At 57.6% G+C, this 18,425-nt stretch overlaps 1 protein-coding gene across 2 annotated transcripts in view; it reads left to right on the top strand.

The window, feature by feature from the left end:
* Positions 1–439: 439 nt before the first annotated feature.
* Positions 440–18,425, top strand: part of Arhgef18 (Rho/Rac guanine nucleotide exchange factor (GEF) 18) — a gene marked incomplete in the record, with an annotated part of 78,210 nt that continues 60,224 nt past the window's right edge. Inside the window, 10 exon segments of one of the 2 annotated variants that reach the window (XM_013509143.1) lie at positions 440–546; positions 6,997–7,118; positions 10,708–10,967; positions 11,988–12,138; positions 12,721–12,829; positions 13,972–14,029; positions 14,324–14,368; positions 15,477–15,554; positions 16,180–16,282; positions 16,380–16,521. In XM_013509143.1, coding sequence (XP_013364597.1) covers positions 471–546; positions 6,997–7,118; positions 10,708–10,967; positions 11,988–12,138; positions 12,721–12,829; positions 13,972–14,029; positions 14,324–14,368; positions 15,477–15,554; positions 16,180–16,282; positions 16,380–16,521 — 1,144 coding nt within the window. 2 annotated transcript variants of the gene reach the window in all.

The following is an 18,425-nucleotide window of genomic DNA, read 5'->3' as shown; positions in this document are numbered from 1 at the left end:
CTTGAACTCACCGTGTGGCCCAGACTGGCTTCCAGTTTGTGGCACTCCTCCTGCCTTGGCCTCACAGCACTGCACCCAGTATCTCCAGACTTCCTTAAACACACACTCACAGACCTGAAAATATATGCTCTATCTGCTGATACACGAACGCACCGTCAAATGCAGAGACAACGGTGTGTGCACACACACACTCACACTCACACTCACGCATGCCCAGGCTGGACTTCTGCAGCTAGGACAAGAGGCCCGTAGGGGGGCGGGGGTGCTAAGGGCTTGGGCTCCTCCAGGCGCGGGGTCCCCTGGCCCCCAGCTGGAACCCAAGCCCTCCTCCCAGCCCGGGATCCATCAGCTGATGTGTCTGGCAGCCTCTGGCTGCAGTCTCCGCCTCTCTCGCTGGCAGCGGGTCCTGGCAGGGCTTCCCGGCCGGCCGGCTCCTGCTCCCGGCGCATCACCCTCAGACACGAGGCCCCATGGCCGCCTCAGCCCTCAACCACTCCTGGCCAGCTCTGTCCAAGCGCTGGCTAAAGTGCTGGGCCTTCAAGCGAGGTGAGTGGTAGGCAGCGGCTGGCGGGCCCTGTGTCCGCAGGCGGGGATCCCTGACAGCCCGTCCACAGACCCCCCCCACAGGCCCCAGAGACTTTACTTGGCCTGGCCACAGACTCGGCTGAGCCGCCCCGAGTTCCCTGAGCCCCGACTCCCCCCAGTGTCCTTGGGGAGACTGTGGCCCTCTTACGTCAGAGGGGCTGTCTCCCCAGGCCCGGCAAGGAGCTTGACTCCGGACAGGAAGGGTCAGCCCGTCCCCTCAGCTCCGCTGCTGGGCTCCCAGGAGCAGCGTGGTGGCAGGCAGGGCATCCCCGGTGCTCTTGGTTCCTGGAGCTGCTGCAGGGCAGGAGGCCCAGGGTGGCAGCGTAGGAGGCAGAGCTGTGATCCCCAGGCGGACGCCACCCTCGGGCACATGAGTGCCCACACCGCCCGGTGTCCAGCCCCTCCAGGGTCCTAGGACCTCGGTCTACTCTGCAGGGTCTGCAGAAGCCCTGTATTCTGTGCCACAAGACTTGGGTGAGCCCTTGATGGGGGAAAAAACGCACTTCCTCCTGCATCTTGGAGGAGGTTGGCTCTTGTGGGGGACCAGCTGGTGTCTGGGTCCACAGGACGTGGTGGGGGCGGGGTGGCAAAAGCCAGCTGCGCCCCATCGCCTCCTGCCTTTCCTGCCTTCTGGCACCTCCCACCCAGATAAGGAGCCCCCTCCCTGGTCAGGCCAGCCCGTCGCTCAGCTGCCAGCTGTCCTGGCCACTGTAGCTGCATGAGCCGAGGGCTTGTTCAGGGTAGCGTGAGTTTCCAAGAAGACTGGCCAGCTGTGGAGCCTTTGTGTAACGGCCCAGAGAGGTCGGGCGGCTTGCTCAGGATCACACAGCAGGCATGCACAGGAGGAGCTGGCCTTGGAAGGCCTGTCTGTTCTGGAGCCGTCCTGGTGGTGACTTCCGCCTGGTGAGCAAAGCTGCCAACGCGGGCAGCCCGAGAGCGCAGTTCTGGAGCATTCGCCAACGTGGCCTGGGTCCCGTGAAGGTCGGCTTCGCTCCTGGCTGCTCAGGCAGGCTGAGACTGTGATACTGAGGCGGGCGGGATGGGGTGAGCCATGGGGGCTGGGGTGATCCTTACTCCCTTTTATGGCTGGCGTCGTGGGGCTGGTGCAGGGAGAGGCCGCCTGAGATGCCCGGGGCTGGTGGCCGGCTCCGTGGAAAGCAAGGGGCTATCCCCGCCGAGCCCCTTCCCCGCTCTAGCTTTATGGCCCGGGGTGGCTCCAGAAGTGCATCCCTCCTGGCTCGGGCCCAGGGAGCAGGGAGGACGGTGTCCTGTCGTTCATGCTTCTCCGGAGCTCCATAATTGGCGGTCTGGTGCTAATAGGACTTCCCCGGGAAGGAGCAGGGCTGGACGAGGGGAGGCAGACACCGCTTTGGAGAGAAACACTGATGCCTGCCTGTCCCCTCAGCTATCCTGGCTGCCCATGCTGGCCGTGCTGTTTCATTCATCCCCCAAACATGCACTGTGAGTGCGTCCTGTGTCTTACCTGGGTTTTCTTCCAGCCTGGCTTCTCTGCCCGGTTCTGCCTCTCCTCGGTCTACATCTCCTGCCACTACCCCCGTGGAATGTCGTCCCCTCGGTGTAATGCCTCACTGTCTCTGGACACTGTCACATGGCCTCTCCCTCCAGCTGCCTACCCATCCACCCCCCAGCCAGCCAGCCACCATCATCCACTCTACAGCAGAGTACCCACCATTCACCTCTCCATCCACCCAGTAATTCATCCATCTGCCCACCCGACTCACCAGCCAGCCCATAACAGACAGCTTGACACCCAGATAAACATCCAGTCAGTTAACTATCCAGCCAGCCTTCTACACTTCTACCCATCCACCTAACCGTCCATCCTCCCATCCATCACTCACCTGGTCAGCCAGCCAATTAACTATCCAACCATCGGATCATTCATCCATTTAATCATCAGTCCATCTACTCAACTCGCCAGCCAAACAATAATTCATCTATCCAGATAGATATCCAGTCAGTTAACTATCCACCCATCCACTAATCCATCTAACCATCCATCTGTCCAGCTAACCAGCCAAGCAGTACTCCATCTATCCAGACAGGCGGGCAGATAACCATTTAACTAATTATCACATCAGTTCCTCCATCCACCCATCCATCCATGCATCCATCCATCTATCCACCTATTTATCATTCATCAACAAATATATGGCCACTGACTCCGCCAAACCCAGCACAGCACGGGATGGCCTGGTGATTGTGACCTGTTGTTTTGAACTCAGAAATGCTGGGTTCAAATCCCAGCTCCCTCATACCAGGCTGAGGTGATGTTGGTAAAGTTAGTGTAGCTCTCCAAGCCCCTGCTTCCCCCTGTAGAAAGTGAGGACCTTGCAGAGGTCGTGAGGGGAGAAAATGAAAAGCACAGGGTGAGCTCAGCATTCCTCCAGGCACACAGGAAGTGGCGGACACACGTAAGATTTTACTACTTGGCCTTGGGCATGTGAAAGTGGGTCAGATTCAGGCCCTGCCCCGGCAGCCCTCGTACTCTGGAGCTGAGATGAGCACCCTTTTTCCATGTAAGGTTAGAGAGTGCTGTAAATATTTTTGACTTTGCAGGCCATGTGGCCTCTGATGTAACTACTGAACTCCGCAGGTATAGTGTGACGGGAGCCATAGGTGAGACACAGGTGACTGGGCCTAGCTGTGTGCCAATAAAACTTTATTTATAAAGTTGAGCAGAGCCACGGGAAAGTGCAAGTGAAATAATTACAACACAACAAGGCATAGGTAAAGAGGGCAGGACCGTCAAAATCCTCCACTTAAGTCTGCAGGGGAGCCAACACAGCCGTCTGCTGCTGGGCCGAAAGAGTAGGAAGGCGGGGGGGGGGGGAGTGGCACAGAGGCACAGGAGGATGGCGCCCTGCAGGCTTAAGGGTGGTGGGAGTTGAGAGGTGGGCTGGAGAGGGTTTTGAGTGTCATTCTAAGCCAAGCGTGGTGGTGCCAGCCTGTAATCCCAGCACACTGGAGGCTGAGGCAGGAGGATGCGACAAGTTCAAGACCAGCCTGAGCTACACTGCAAGTCCCTGTCTCAAACAAACAAGTAAACAAAAAAGAATGTCATTCTAAGGGGAGTGGAGTCCACAGTGTAAGACAGCCAAGGAGGGAGAGTGCTGGCTAAACTATGATGCCAGGAAGACGGACCAGCTCCAGGGCGGAGGGGACAGACAAGAGAGTGGCTGTGACAGTGACAGTGGTTGGCACCCGCGTGGGACAACTATGTCGGCAATTGATGGAGCTCAGTTGATGACCCTGGGGTCAGGGATCCACTAAGAGCACAGATGAGGGCTCAGTCCGTGAAACTAGGTCAGGACTCAGGAAGTGACCCCAGGACTGGGGCTCAGACCCAGACACAGGGATCAGGGCTCAGTCAACGCCACCAGACGAGGACTTGGTCTATGATAAGGATCGAGGCTCAGTGTATGACCCCAAGGTTTGTAGTCTGCAGCGAGAGCAATAAGGGCGCTGAAACCACGCCAAGGACAGAGTAAAGAAGAAACAAGTAGAGAAAGGTAGAGGTGACTTTGGCAAGGCGTGGCGCCCTGAGGGGTGGGGAGGAGGCGGGACTGGGCCTCCTGCCTGCTTACTGGGGAGACAGGGCAGTCACACCAATAAAGGGAGGAGGAGGAGGAGGAAAATGACAAGGTGGTCTCCACAGCTCCGGGTGGGAGTGCACATGGGAATATCAGGCAGCAATGACCAGCACTGGAGAGAAAATCTGGAGTTTTAGTGGGGAGAGTTCATCTCCAACATTAGAGCTTGACGCGTGACATCAGAATCAGAGCTCAGCTCGTGCCTGGGATCGGAATCCAATCCACGTCTGGGAGCAGGGCTCGGTCTGTGATCAGAGTTGAGGTTTAGCTTGCGGCACCAGGAGGGGAGCTAAGTCTATGACTCCAGGATTAGGAGTCAGCCTATGACACTGGGTTTGGTGCTCAACCTGACTATAAGATACAGCATGGTGCATGACGCCCAGATCCAAGCTCAGTATACGACACCAGGATCAGGGCTCAGCCTACGACAGAAGAATGAAGGGCCATCCAGGACACCAGGATTAGGGCTCAGTCCAGGACGCTAAGACTCAGGCTCAGTCTGCAAAACCAGGATCAGAGTCGAGTCCATCACCAAGTCAGGCACTCTTATTCCTGGGACATGATCTTCCAGAAAATGACTGAACTCACCCCTGCCCTTTCACCTTCCGCCTCTGGAGCCTAAACCTTCAGCAGTCACCCATTCTTCACGCTCTGTTGGATTTAGGAGACCTCAGACCTCCCCCAGGGGCCTGCCCAATGCAGCAGACAGACGCTGCAGCCTGTTCTGATGGCCCTGGGGGTGCGCCCCTCCCCGCAAGCTCCCACCAGCCTCCAGCACCCACTCCTACACCCCAAGCCTGGGCTCTACATGCAGCTGCGCCGGTGAAAGCTTTGCCAGGGGCCCCAGTGGTGCTTTCTCGGCAACAGCTTTCTTGAGATACATGAAAGCACACAGCACACAGTGTGTACACTCGACACACAGTGTGTTCATTTGAAGTCTTCCAACCACTGGTTTTCAGCACATGCCCGAAGTCTGCAACCACAACCACATCAACTTTGAAATACTTTCACCACCCCAAGAGGACACTAACATCACCCCGCAACCTCCATTTCCCCCCAGCCCCGGGCAACCACTCACCTACTTCCTGTTTCCTGTAGATTTGCCTACTTTGAACATGTCGTAAGAATTAGATAACATGTGGGTCCTTGTGACTGGCTGCTTTGACTTAACGTGTTGTCGGGGTTCATCTATGTTGGGATGTGTGTGGAATGTCCCCCTTTTCGTGGCTGAATAATACTCCACCCTGTGGATATACCGTGGTTTGTATGTCCATTCATCCACCAGTAGGCATTTGAGGTGTTTCCATCTGCTTGTGGTGGATACTGCTACCATGAGGAATGTTTTCCATTCCCTTAAGTAGGTGCCTAGGAGTTAGAGTGCTGGGTTATGTGCTAACTCCCTACACTTAGATTTTTGAGAAACTGCCAGGCAGTTTTCCAATCTCCTTGTTATTTTTGTATACATGCATGTGTGCACATGACTTTTTTTCTTTCATCTATTTATAGAGCATGTTTATTTCTACCTTGGCTATTTTCTGCTGTCCTTGGTACCTCCTAAATGCCCCAGTAATTCAGTATTCATAATTTTACCTTGGTGTGTGTTTGTGTGGGGGGGGGGAGAAAGAGAGAGAGAGAGAGAGAGAGAGAGAGAGGGACTGGGGGCCATGCCCAGGGCATTTTTACTGAGCTACATCCTCGGGCTTTTGTTTATTTTTTATTTGGAGGCAGGATCTTTCTAAGTCTCTAAGTTGTCCAGGCTGGGTTTAAACTTGTGATCCTCCTGCCTCAGCCTCCCAGAGTGCTGGGATCACAGATATTCTTTTTCTTAAAGAAGTCCCCCCAACCCCCGCCGCCAAAAAAATGTAAGTGCTTCAAGCCCCCAAAACCTGGAGCAGTGTTTGTCACGTACACAGCTGGGAGGAGAAACACGAGAGGGGCACGGACAGCCCTGTCCCTGTCCCCCTTCCTCAACCCGTCTCTGGCTGGACCGGGAGAGACGCCCGCTGTGTTAGCTGCCCTGGGTACGAGCAGGGAGGCCGCACGGAGTGTTTCCCCCACGCACACTTCGGAGGGGAAACCCAGGGTGCTGTACGTAAATACCCCGGCTCAGTCGTCTAAGGTAGGACTTCCCCAGAACACCCGGACTGGGGTCAACAGAGCCACAGGAAGCCCAAGCTACGAGTGAACAGAAACCTCAGCTGGTGCAACGGTTTAGACCGAGAGGGACCCCTAGGCTGTGGAAGGGGACTGGACGGTGGGGATGCTGCCCCCAGGAGTGGAGTCCCGCTCTGATGTACCCATAGTTCAGTGCGCTGTTAGGAGGCGGGGCCTGGCTGGGAGAGGCGGAGAGGCGTCGCTGGGGGCGTGGCCTGGCACGGCCACACCCCCTCCGGCTGCTCCCTTCACTAGCTCCTTCCGGGTCCCCACGGTGAGAGCAGCCGTGCCCCGCCAGGCCCCTCTGCCCCGCGTCCTGCCTCGGAGCCAGCCGCGAGCTAAAATAAACCTCCCCTCCTCCGCGCTGTGCGTGTTGCATACTGTGCCCCACGAGGAGGAAAGTGACCCAGACACCCCGCGCTTTTTAAAGGTGGCTTTCAGCCCTGTCCCTGCCCGCCTCTGCCTCGCCTTAGGCGACCACCGCGCTGACTGCGATGTGCTGGTCCCCACCTGTGTCCGCTGACGGAGACACCCCCCGCTCTGCTGCGCCCCCACTCACCTCCACCCCGGGCCGTGGTCTCCGCCCTCCTCTCGGTCGCTCAGGCCCTGCCTCATCCCATACCTTGCCCTGCTTTCCCCGCAGGTTCTGAGTCCAAGCCATGTGTCCAGCCCTTTGATTCTGGAGCTGCAGCCTTGGCCGCCAAGAGGAGCTGCGGACCCTGGACACCTGAGGACCCAGGTTTCTTCACCATGCAGGACGAGCAGGCAGGTGTTGGGCAGGGCGGAGGACAGCAGTGACAGCGAGTACGCTTCGTAGCACCCGCCCCTTCCCAGACCCGTTCCACACGCTGTCTTAGGGAGCCCTGGGCAGGGTGCAGCAAGGGAGCAATCATCATGTTCCGCAGACGAAGAAGCTGAAAACCGTTCTGCACTAAGAACAGGGAGAGGAGGAAGAAAGGATGGATGCATGAATAGATGGACAGATGGATGGGAGAGGATGGAACAGGACAGGTGGATGGACGGGATGGACGGGATGGATGGATGGATGGATGAATGGATGGGACAGATGGCTAGATGGATAGATGAGACATGCATGGATGCATGGGACTAATGGATGAATGGAGGGATTCAGGGATGCATGGGACCTATGGATGGATGGATGGATGCAGGGATGGACGGACAGATGGATGGCCTTGAACTAGCAGAAATCCTCCTGCCTCAGCCTCCCGAGTGCTGAGACTACAGGCATGCTCCACCAAACCCAGCGAGATGTGAGATTTTTAAATATATATTTGCATATACATGAGATATCTTGGCAAAGGGACCCACATCTAAACACAAAAAAAAATTTTTTTTGGTCTTTTCTTCCGGTTCCAGGAATCGAACTCACGACCTTGCGCTTGCCAGGCAGGCACTTTGCCGCTGAGCTAAATCCCCAGCCCTAAACACAAAATTTTGAACGGATGAGAAAAAATCACCATCCACCCATAAAGAATAAATTTGACTCATTTGTGGGGAAAGGGATATCCCCTGAGACCAGGACACTCAGTGAAATAAATCAGACACACGGGCATGAATAGCACATAGTTCCTCTTCTACAAGAAGCCTGGAGTCTGGGTGCAGAGCAGAATGAGCTAGGCGGAGGGAAGCAGGGAGGGGCCTTTTGCAGAGGGGCAGGGGTCTCGGCTGGAGGGGCGGGGCAAGGAGGGCAGGGAGCGGGAAACAGAAACGGCTAAAAATACCCCAGAACATCCACGTGTGTTTCCTGGGTGCTTTACACACAGCCTGAAGGTCATCGTAGGCACTATTTTTAGAGCCTCACCATTTTGACTGCGACCTGTCACGAGATCAGGTGTGGAATTTTCCACTTATGTGTCACCACGGCCAAGCTCAAAACATCTTTGGAGCGGTCGGGCATGGGGTGCAGGGGTTAGGGAAGTCAGTCTGAAGTCACTTTTTTACAGGGCAAAGTGCGACCGGGGAGACAAGGCGCTTGGGTTGGCTTTGCTGTGTGGTCTTCGTCCAGAGGACGGATGAACAGTGGTGTAGACTTTTATTTATTTATTTATTTATTTATTTATTTATTTATTTATTTATTTATTTTTTGGTTTTTCTCCGGTACCGGGAACCGAACTCACGACCTTGCGCTTGCCAGGCAGACGCTTTGCCGCTGAGCTAAATCCCCAGCCCCTATTTATTTATTTATTTTGGTTTCTTGGTTTTATTTTTCCGGTACCGGGAATCGAACTCTCGAGGTTGCGCTTGCCAGGCAGTTGCTGTGCCGCGGAGCTAAATCCCCAGCCCCTAGACTTTTCAAAATAGAAGCGTATCCGTGGAGTATCCGATCGTGCAAGTGGGGAGTGCTTCTGGAAAGCGGGGCTCCTGCGAGGCTCGGCCTCCGGGTTCGGCTGGGGGAGCGCACTCCTCCGACACCCTGCAGGTGCAGCCAGAGGCACGGTGGGCTGAACTCAGGAAACCCCTAGCGCCTGGCTGCCCTCCCCCGCCTGGCCCGGGAAATGCGGTGCAGGACAGGCTCGAGCTTTCAAGCTGTGTGCGTACCTGCTGCGGGGAGCTGGGACAGCCTGTGCCGGCTGCGGCCACACCCCCAGCACCGGCCCAGTTCCCCTTGCTTCCCAGGAGGGAGCCCAGGGCAAGGAGGGAGGCCGAGGCCTGCCCAGAGGCTGTCCCGACGTGTTTATATTTACCGGAAGATGAAAACCAGAGGCACTAAGGAGACCGCGCTGCGGGGTGGCGGTGGGAACAGAACACCACAGGAGTCAGCAGGAGGCTGTCCAGGCACAGAAGACAGGGCGGGGTTGTGGAGGAAGGCAAGCCCCAAACGCAAGCTGCACGCAGGCTGGCCGGAAGCGGTGGAGCGAAGCCACCTCTGCTAGCAGCAGCTGGAGTTGTGTGTATTTAGAAAGAGACCAGAGATGCAGGCACTTGAAGGACAAAGTGAGGAAGAGGAGGCACAAAAGGAGCAACTGCGGAAATAGAAGGGAAAGAGCAGAATCGAGGGCCAGCGGGCGTGGTGGCGAACGCCTGTAATCTGTCTCAGCACTGGGGAGGCTGAGGCAGGAGGATCTCCATGAGTTGGAGCCCAACCTGGACAATTTAACAAAACCCTGTCTCAAAATGAAAATAAAATTTAAAAGAGCTGAGGATGTAACTCAGTGCAAAAGCCATGGGTTCAATCCCCAGAACTGGGGGAAAAAATAAACAATAAAAATAAAAAGAAGAGAGAGACAAGTGTGTAGAGGCTTATGTGGGTGAAGCGCCCTACCTACCCCCAAGCAGGTGTAAATATTTCCCTCTGCCTCCTGCTGGTTAATATCCACAGCAGAGGCCAGGTGTGGTGGCACATCTTTGTAATCCCCACGCACAGGGAGGCTGAGGCAGGAGGGTCATAAATTCAAGCCCAGTCTGGGCAACTTAGCGAACCTCTGTCTCAAAACAAGAAATTTAAAAATGTCTGGGGATATAGCTCAGTACAAAGGCCCTGGGGTCCATCTCCATTGCCAGAAAAAGGAAAAAATGTAGATGTCATAAAAGTAGTGCACAACCTGACGTGGTGGCGCATACCTGTAATCCCAGCACTCAGGAGGCTGAGGCAGGAGGATCATGGCGAGTTCCAGGCCAGCCTGGGCTACAAAGTGAGCCTAAGGCCAGCCTGAACTGCATAGCGAGACCCTGTCTCAAAAAGACAAAAAAAAAAAGTACATAAACCAACCTTCAGGCTATGTGTATACCATGTGTATGACACAACTGCATTGTATGTGTAGACTTGACCCCCATCCTTGCAATATCTCATCATATATATGTAAATATTCCAAAATACTGGGGAAAAAACCCAAAATCCAAAATACTCTTGAGCACTCTCCAGCATTCTGGGTAAGGGATGCCCAAACTGCAGTCATTTAAAAGTGGGATAACCTATTCATTGTGGATCACCTTACATTATTTTTAAATTTTAAAAAATACTGCTTTAAGCTGGGCATGGTGGCACACGCCTGTCATCCCAGCACTCAGGAGGCTGAGGCAGGGGGATCACTGTGAGTTCAAGGCCAACCTGGGCTACACAGCAAGACCCTGTCTCAAAACAAGGAAACTCAGCTGTGCCAGTGCAGGCTGAGAAAGGAGGCAGCAAAGCTCGGGGCCCTCTGGGGGACTGGGCAAGACCTTGAAGGCCAAGGCTGGACAGAGCGCTGGCGGGAAGCCCCTGTCCCCTGCCTGCTGTGAGAAGGCTGAGCCCAGGCTGGACAAGAAGGGGCCAGCGGGATCAGGCGCTGGGGAGTGGGGAGAGCCCAGCCCTGCCCTCTTCCTCGGTCAACGCCTTCTCCTCTGCCGCCTGCAGGAGGACGGTTTTGCAGAGCAGCTCAGTGAGAGCACAGAGGACCTCAGCCTGGATCTGGGGGCCCTGGAGGGCAGCGAGTATCTCCAGGACCTGGGCCTAGGGGGCCCTCCCCTGAGCCCGCCTGGAGGGGCCTCGGGCAGCAGCACCCCAAAGGCGGAAGCGGAGAGAGACTCACCCTTCTCGAGCTCGGCGGGGGCCCAGACCCTGGTGCGGAGACGCAGCTGGGAGAGGTCACGGAGCTGCTCGGAGAGCTGGCAGAGGTCAGGCCCTGCCCTCCCTGCACACTTCCCACGGGGCAGCCCCAGGACTGCGAGGTCCCGGGGCAGAGCCAGGTCTCGGTCACGCTTCAGCTTGCATGTGTGTGTCTAGCTCTAGGGCCACCAGGGGGCCTGCGCTGTCAGAGGACGTGCAGATGCATGCTCGCACGCGCACACACGTGCTTGCACGAGCACACGTGTGCACACACAAACACAGGTGCCTTCCCAGACGCACATGCAGGAACACACATGTGCATGTGGACACACAGGTACACACGCCTGTACCCACAAACACAGAGCCTCGTAGGAGTACAGACCCATGTGCTCACAGTCTAATGTACATGCGTGAGCCCACACTGAAAACTGCAGGTACATGCTGAAGACAGAGACACACCAAAAGGCGCGCACTTGCCCATGAGCGCTGGGTGTACATAAGCAGGCTCACCGTGAGACATGCCCACAGGCCTGTCGGGTATGGGCTGCATTTCTGTTTTTTATTTACAGTGCTGGGAATAGAACTCAAGCCCTTCACACTGAGCTCCCTCCCCAGCCCTTTGTGTTTTAATTTGAATTTCGAGACAGGGCCTCACTCAGTCCCTAAGTTGCTTAGGCTGGTCTTAAACTTGAAATTCTCCTGCTTCAGCTTCTCCAAGTGCTGGGGTTACAGGCACACCTGGTTCACACACTCCTTGCACAAATGTGCAGAAAGCCACAGGTACACTTTGATCAAAACACACCTCTGTGCCTCCCCCTCCCCGTGCCCCACAGCACTGGCACCTGACAGTGGGACAGGGCATTAGCCACCTCCCCCGCCCCATTTCCCTCAGTCCCCGCAAGTCAACCCAAAGGGGAACCCATGTACGCAAAAAGGGTGAGTCTGCAAAACAGCCGAAGCTTTGGCAAATCTAACCTGGCTTTTCTGTCTCCCCTCCGAGCTGACACAGAGCTCTCTGACTTGGGGGAGGTGCAGACGCCTCCCTGACCTGAGGAGACCCCTGCCCGCAGCCTCTCCTCTTCCTGCAGGCTCGGCTGTGACCCCCCGCCTGGGGATGAGAGCCCCTGCCTCACTCGGACGCTGGCCAGTCTCGCGCTCAACCTGTCGGAAGAAGGGCTGAAGACCTGGACCCAAGGGTGTCTGTCCGGGGTCGGGACTGCAGCGGAGCAGTCGGACACGGTGAGCGCGACCAGCACCCACCTGGCAGCACCCGGAAGCTGAGCGGGAGGGAGCACCACCCCTGAAACTAGCAGGGCTCCCTCGCCATGGGGCAGGTGTGGGAGGGGTCCACGGTGTGGCCACGGCCCGGCATCTCCGGGCTCTGGGTTTGATCCCCATTCTCCCATTTTCTGTGGCTAGTTACACGGAATACGTTACGAAGAGGTTTGCTAGGGGCATGACTCTGAGGCTCTAAGGTGCAAGACCTGCATCTGGAGTCCGCGGCAGCCTCTCTGCTGGCGGAGCCCCAGGGCGGTGCAGACGTCCCCTGGCAAGAGAGGAGGGGTGCGCAACTGTGTCTGCGCCCCTCATCTCCCTCCATGTCGTCATAGGAAGCCACCAGGGCTTAACCGCGGGGGCCCCACCCTGATAACTGCTTCTAACCCTAATCCAGGGAGAGGTCTCCTCACCTGCAGCTCCATCGCGGCTTGGAGGGCCTGGCTGTGTGTGTGGTTGGCGTGTCGTGGCCCTGGCCATGCGCGGCTGGGAGCCTCTGCCTGCAGCCCGGCCGCTCCCAGGCTTATGAGATGCTTCTGCCCCCAGGACAGCGGTAGCCCTGAGAAGAGAGGGAGGTCCAGGTCGGCACCCCTGGCCTGCGAGGAGATCGGCTCCCTGGAACTCGCTCTGCACTCGGAAGCAGCTCCTGCAAGAGGTAACCCAGCCTGCGCCTCCCCTCCCTTCAAACCGAGCCCAGGAGTGGGGCAGACAGGAGGGCGCCAGCTGTTGGGCCACAGCAGGGCCTCAGGAGGGGACAGGGCTGGGGAACTGGCGTAGGGCCCCCTGCTGTGTCCTGTAGGTCCAGGAAAGCGACGGAGCCTCCAGCATATGCCCTTGCCGGGGCTCTGTTCTCTCTCTCTCTCTCTGCCTCTGCCTCGATCTCTCCTTTTTATTTTTTCACTTTCCCCCTGTACTGGGGATTGAACCCAGAGTCTTCATACTGAGCTAAGTCCCTAGCCCTGTTTGTTTATTTATTTAAATTCTGAGACGGGTCTTGCCAAGTTGTCTGGGCTGGGCTAGAATTTGCCTTCCTTCTGCCTCAGCCTCCCAGGGTGCTGGCTCTTTTTAGCTCCCGCTTTTCCTCTGAGTCTCTGCCCTAAGAGCTTGCACTTTTCCTGGTCAGGCAGACGTGCTGTGTAAACCCGAACTGGCCGCTGTCTGGCAGCTCTTGGAGCTTCTGTGGTTCCCTCTGTAAGAAGGCACGGTAGCCTGGCATGGTGGTGCACACCTGTCATCCCAGCAGTCAGGAGGCTGAGGCAGGAGGCGCACCATGAGTTTGAGACCAGCCTGTGCTACCTAGTGAGTTCAAGTCCAGCCGGGACTATAGAGTGTCTCAAAAAATCAAAACAAAAAAGGCACAATAGCTGGGCACAGTAGTACACCATGCCTCTAATCCCACCCTCCTGGGAGGCTGAGTCAGGAAGATCACAAATTCCAGGGCAGCCTAGGCCATTTAGCAAGATCTTCTCTCAGAATAAAAAGTAAGGAGGGCTGGGGATGTAGCTCAGGGTCGGAGCACCACTGGGTCAATCCTCAGTACTGCAAATTAATTGATTGATTGATTGATCAATTAATTAATGTTTTAAAAGCACAATTAGCATATCTGTGTAGGGCCATTGGGAGTCTCAGGTGCAGGTGATACACCGGGACACCTCCGGCCCTGCTGTCTGTCCTCTCCCCCACCCTATCTCCAGGAGTGATGGGTCCTGCCTGGGAAGTGTCCATTCCTGCAGGGGATGAGGACAGGCACCAGGCTGGACCCTCACACCTGTACCCCTATTCTGGGGCTGCTTCCAGGCCTCGAACCCCCAGAGCTGGAGAACCTAGAGAAGGATCATGTGGAGCCCGACCACGTGTGAGTGTCCCTGCCGCGGCGGGCCGGCCCCAGGGACTGGCGGGGGAGGAGCCCTGCTTGTTGTGAGTGACCCGGAGGGACCCGCCCCCCTCCCACTTAGCCCCTGCAACTGGAGCTCCTGCCCCATACCTCGCTCCCCAGGAGAGGCCGGGCCCAGGAAAGGGTCTCCAGGAGGCGCCGGGGAGGTGGGCGGGGTCCCAGTGAGAGCTGCGCGGGACTTGCGGGTGCTGGTCTTGGGGACCGCGTCACTAACCCAGGCGCCTGGGCGCTTCCCTGGGCCCGCCCCTCCCGCAGGCTGATCGTCCAGCAAGTGCTTCAGGAGCTGCGCCTGTACCATGGGTAAGCGGTGGGGGACGGGTGGGGCAGAGTCCAGGGACGGGGTGAGGGAGGGAACGGGGTGGAGACAGGTTAGGGAGAAGGTGGGAAATGCGTCTGGACACAGGTATGAGAGGACCGGTCAAGGCCGCTTGGCCCAACCCTTCCCCTTGTAGTGTCCCCCGACGGGGTTAGAGGCAGCGCGTGACCTCGGTGTCCACCAGCATCCAGATGAACGGACGGAGAAAACGCGCGTTAGGCGCACGGAGCGCGGCTCTGCCGCGAAGAGGGATAAACTCGTCAGTTTTAGGAAAATGACTGCTCCTCCAGAGCATCATGTTAGATGACACGAATCAGACCCAAAGGCTCGAATATCACACGCTTCCTCTTACATGAGAAACCTAGGGTGGAAATTAAGATAGTTAAGAAAATTATCTTCCATTAAAATGGAAGGTAGATCATGGGGCGTAGAGAGAGGTGGTGCCCCGCAGGGCCGGGAATGGGGAGATGAAGGAGGGAGGGGGTGAGGGGTGCGGAAGGGGAGTGGGGTGCGCGTCACGCACTGCACACGGCGCCCGTGAGCCGGGCAAAGAGGGGACAGGCGGAGGAGTGAACCGATGTGGACACAAGAGTGGGAGAAAACGTGGTGGAGACAGGTTAGGGAGAGGGGCGCGGACACAAGTTCGGGGAACGGGTTGTGGAGACAGCCGTAAGAAAACAGCTGCGAGGGGACAGGTGGAGGGCAGGCGGGGGGCAGGCGGGGGCAGCTATGGGAGTAACAGCCAGGGGCCAGGCACCGGGAAGGCCAGGCGCAGTGGGAGAGGACAGGGACAGGGGAGGGGAGGGCAGACCTGGAGGGCAGCGGCTGCCCCGTGCCCGGCGGACACCTGGGCAGTGAGGGAGGACGCCCCTCTTTCCTAAGCTGGGAACCGTCCCGGCACGGGCTTGCTCGGGCGAGGCTGGCGCTGTCACTGCGGCTGCTGGGAGCCCGTCCCTCGTCCCCGTGCCAGCACGTGCTCGGGCGGGTCTGGCGTGTGGTCCCCGCGTGCTGTCCACCGCGGAGGCCAGGAGGACGCGGGCCCTGAGCGAGGAAGCGCTCCTGACCCGCAGTCCGCCCCGGTCCGCCCTGCAGGGCCCGGCAGAGGGCTCGCCTGGCCGCCAGCCCCGGAGCCGCCCCCGCCAGCCTCACCTGGTTCGAGTTCCTGTCCGAGTGAGTCCAGAGCCGCGTGGCCGGGCGCTTGGGGCAGATCAGGGCTGGGGGCAGAGGATGGCGCAGAGCGGGGTGGAGGTCTCTGACTCGCTCGGTTACTCGTTCAACAAACACTCATGGATGCTTGCCGCCCAGGAGCCGCGTGGACCGGAGGAAAGGGGTCCCTGACCAAGGCAGGGATTCTGCCGGGCCTGTAGCTCCCGGTTCTATACGGTTTTGTTAGATGAGTCCCTGGGATCCAGGGGGCATTGGTAGGAGGGGCCGGATAGAGAAGTGGGCGGGGCTTAGAGGCCCTTTAGACCCGGGCGCGGGGTGGAGAGTGGGAATTAGAGGCCGAGGTCAGAGGTGGACAGGGCGGATTTCCAGCTCCCTTTGGACCCTCAAGCTCGCGGTCCGTGGTGCTTCATTCCTCCCTGCAAAGGAAGTCCCCTCAGCTCCCGGAACTCCACAGACATCTCTGACTGTTTGTTGAGTGACTATGGGAGGGCGGGCAGGAGGGAAGAAGGAGGGAGTCAGGGGCCACAGAAAGGGTAAGGCAGGAGTAGGAGGCCTGAGACCCCGGGGGGATCCCGGAGTAACTTCCGGCTCTGCAGATCCGTGCTCATCAACCCTTCCCGCCCTCTAGGAGCGAGGACGGCGCCCCCAAGAGCGAGAAGATTGTCAAGAGCACCCGGGTGAAACGGAGTCTGAGCTCCCTCCGCAGCCGGGTCACCAGGCAGAAGGAGAAGGTGGGGGCTGGGCCGGGGAGTGGCAGGGGACCCCCACTTCCTTCGGGGAGGCCGGGGCTCAGGCCAGAGGGCACCCTGACACCCAGCCGTCCCACAGGGCAAGAGCCCAGCACAGCTGAAAGACAAGGCCCAGGACTTCAGGGACAGGTGGGAGTGTGTCCACGGGCACCAGCTGGCGCGGGGGACCTTCGCCGGCCACTCCAGCTGCCCGCTGTGCAGCAAGCCCTGCCTGAGCCCGGGTGAGTCCTGCGCCACGGTCCGCCCGCACCCCTCCTCCCCTGCCTCGGCCTCCTTGGCAGATCTTGTTCCATTTCATTCTTCCCCGTAGGGACAGCTCTAGTGGGGCTCTCCCGGGGAAGCAGGGATAGGTCACCGCGGACAGAGGCCCTGGGGTGATCTTAGAACTGGTGACATCTCTTTCAGTCCCCGCTGTTACTGCTCCAGGGACCTGCTCTTGTTGGATTAGGGGCCCACACTACCCCAGTGTGATCTCATCTCTAAGTACATCTGCCAGGATCTTATTTCCAAATAAGGTGACCCTGTGAAATGTGGAGAGGGAGGCTAGGACCGTGAGGACAGCATGCGATTGACAGGAGGCAGTTTATCCTTAACAAGCGGATTTCCACCCCCAGGGCTCTCTGAGGTTGTGGGGTGGGCACGACAAGGGTCTCTGCTCCGAAAATTGTACTAAGAAGCTAGGTGTGGCAGTGTGCGTCTGTGATCACAGCGCTCTGGGAGGCTGAGGCAGGAGATGCTATGGAGAGTTGCTCCAGCTACGTTAGGATGCTGAGCAGAGCGTCTGGCTTCTTCTCATTAGAGATGCCAGTAGCACCCACTTCACCTCTAGAGGTAACAAGCAAAAATGTCTCAAGGCGAGGTAAGGCGGCACACATTGGTAATCCCAGCAACTCGGGAGGCTGAGGCAGGAAGATTACAAGTTTGGGGCCAACCGATAAAATTTAGCTAGACTCTCATAAATAAAATAAAATTATAACAGGAAATGGGCTGGGGAGGTAGCTCAGTGGTAGAGTGCTTACCTAGTATACCCCAGGCCTTGGGTTCAGTGTTCACTACCACAAAGAAATAGTTTCAAACCATTACCAGATGTCCCCAGTCAGGGGTACAGTCAGCCCAGTGAGACCCCACGGCTAACAAGATGGGCATTTTGCCCAAGGTGGCCTGGATGGCAGCGCAGGGACGGCGGCATCTTCACCCACAGTGGCCGCGTGGCACTCAGGCTGCTGTCGTGTTGTGTGGCGCTGTGAGGTCCTTCGCCGTTTGCCAAGGGAGTGTCCCGTCTCGCCTGGCATCCCTTCCTCCCCTGCAGGCTTTGCTGCTTCTGCAGTGGGCATCGGATCTCAGTGGCAGGCGGGAGGCTGGCGGCAGGCAGGGAGAACCGGAAACGCAGACCTGCACTGCCTGCCCCGAGCCTGTGCCCCAAGCCTGCTCCGAGCGCCCTGGTGCGAATAGCGCTGGGCAGAGCGAGACCCTTGCTTCGGACCTCGCTGCTGGCTCCTTGCTTACCGGTATTTTCATTTCCCTTTTCGGAAAGAGCCTGAGGTCTCTGTCCAGATAGCCCTCAAACCTGCAGCCTACCACTGCCTAGCGATTCAGAAGCGCTCAACCCCAGGCCCCACCGTAGATGGATTCAAGAGAATGTGCTGGACCTGGGGCGCCAGTCATCTCAGCCCTCTTGGGAGCCTGAGGCGGGAGAGTCAAGAGTTCAAGACAAGCCTGGAGAACTTAGTGAGACTCGGCCTCAAAATAAGCAGGGCTGGGATGAAGTTTAGCACTCTCTGGGCTCAGTCTCCCATCACACACACACACACACACACACACACACACACACACGCACACACACATGAATTTGCGTTCTAACAAGCTTCCTAGTGGTGCAGAGCCCTCGATGCTACCCAGAACAGGCCCTGACCTCCGCGCTGTTGATATCTGGGGCTGGGGAGTCTTTGTCCTGAGACGGATCTGAGAGTATTGAATGGCATCTCTGGCCCTGAAGCGTACAACTAGAGATCATCCTTGATTGGGCCTCTGCTGACCCAGGATCCAGTTTTCAGTCCAGGCATCTGCAGTTCCCTTAAACTTTTTTTTAAGCCATATTTTCACTGTGCAGTCCAGGCTTGAACTC

This window comes from Chinchilla lanigera, unplaced genomic scaffold (genome assembly GCF_000276665.1).
Source record: "Chinchilla lanigera isolate Chin_1 unplaced genomic scaffold, ChiLan1.0 scaffold00162, whole genome shotgun sequence".
NCBI classification, from domain to species: Eukaryota; Metazoa; Chordata; class Mammalia; order Rodentia; family Chinchillidae; genus Chinchilla; species Chinchilla lanigera.
Note: the sequence above shows the minus strand (reverse complement) of the source record. Positions and strands in the feature narration are given on the sequence as shown.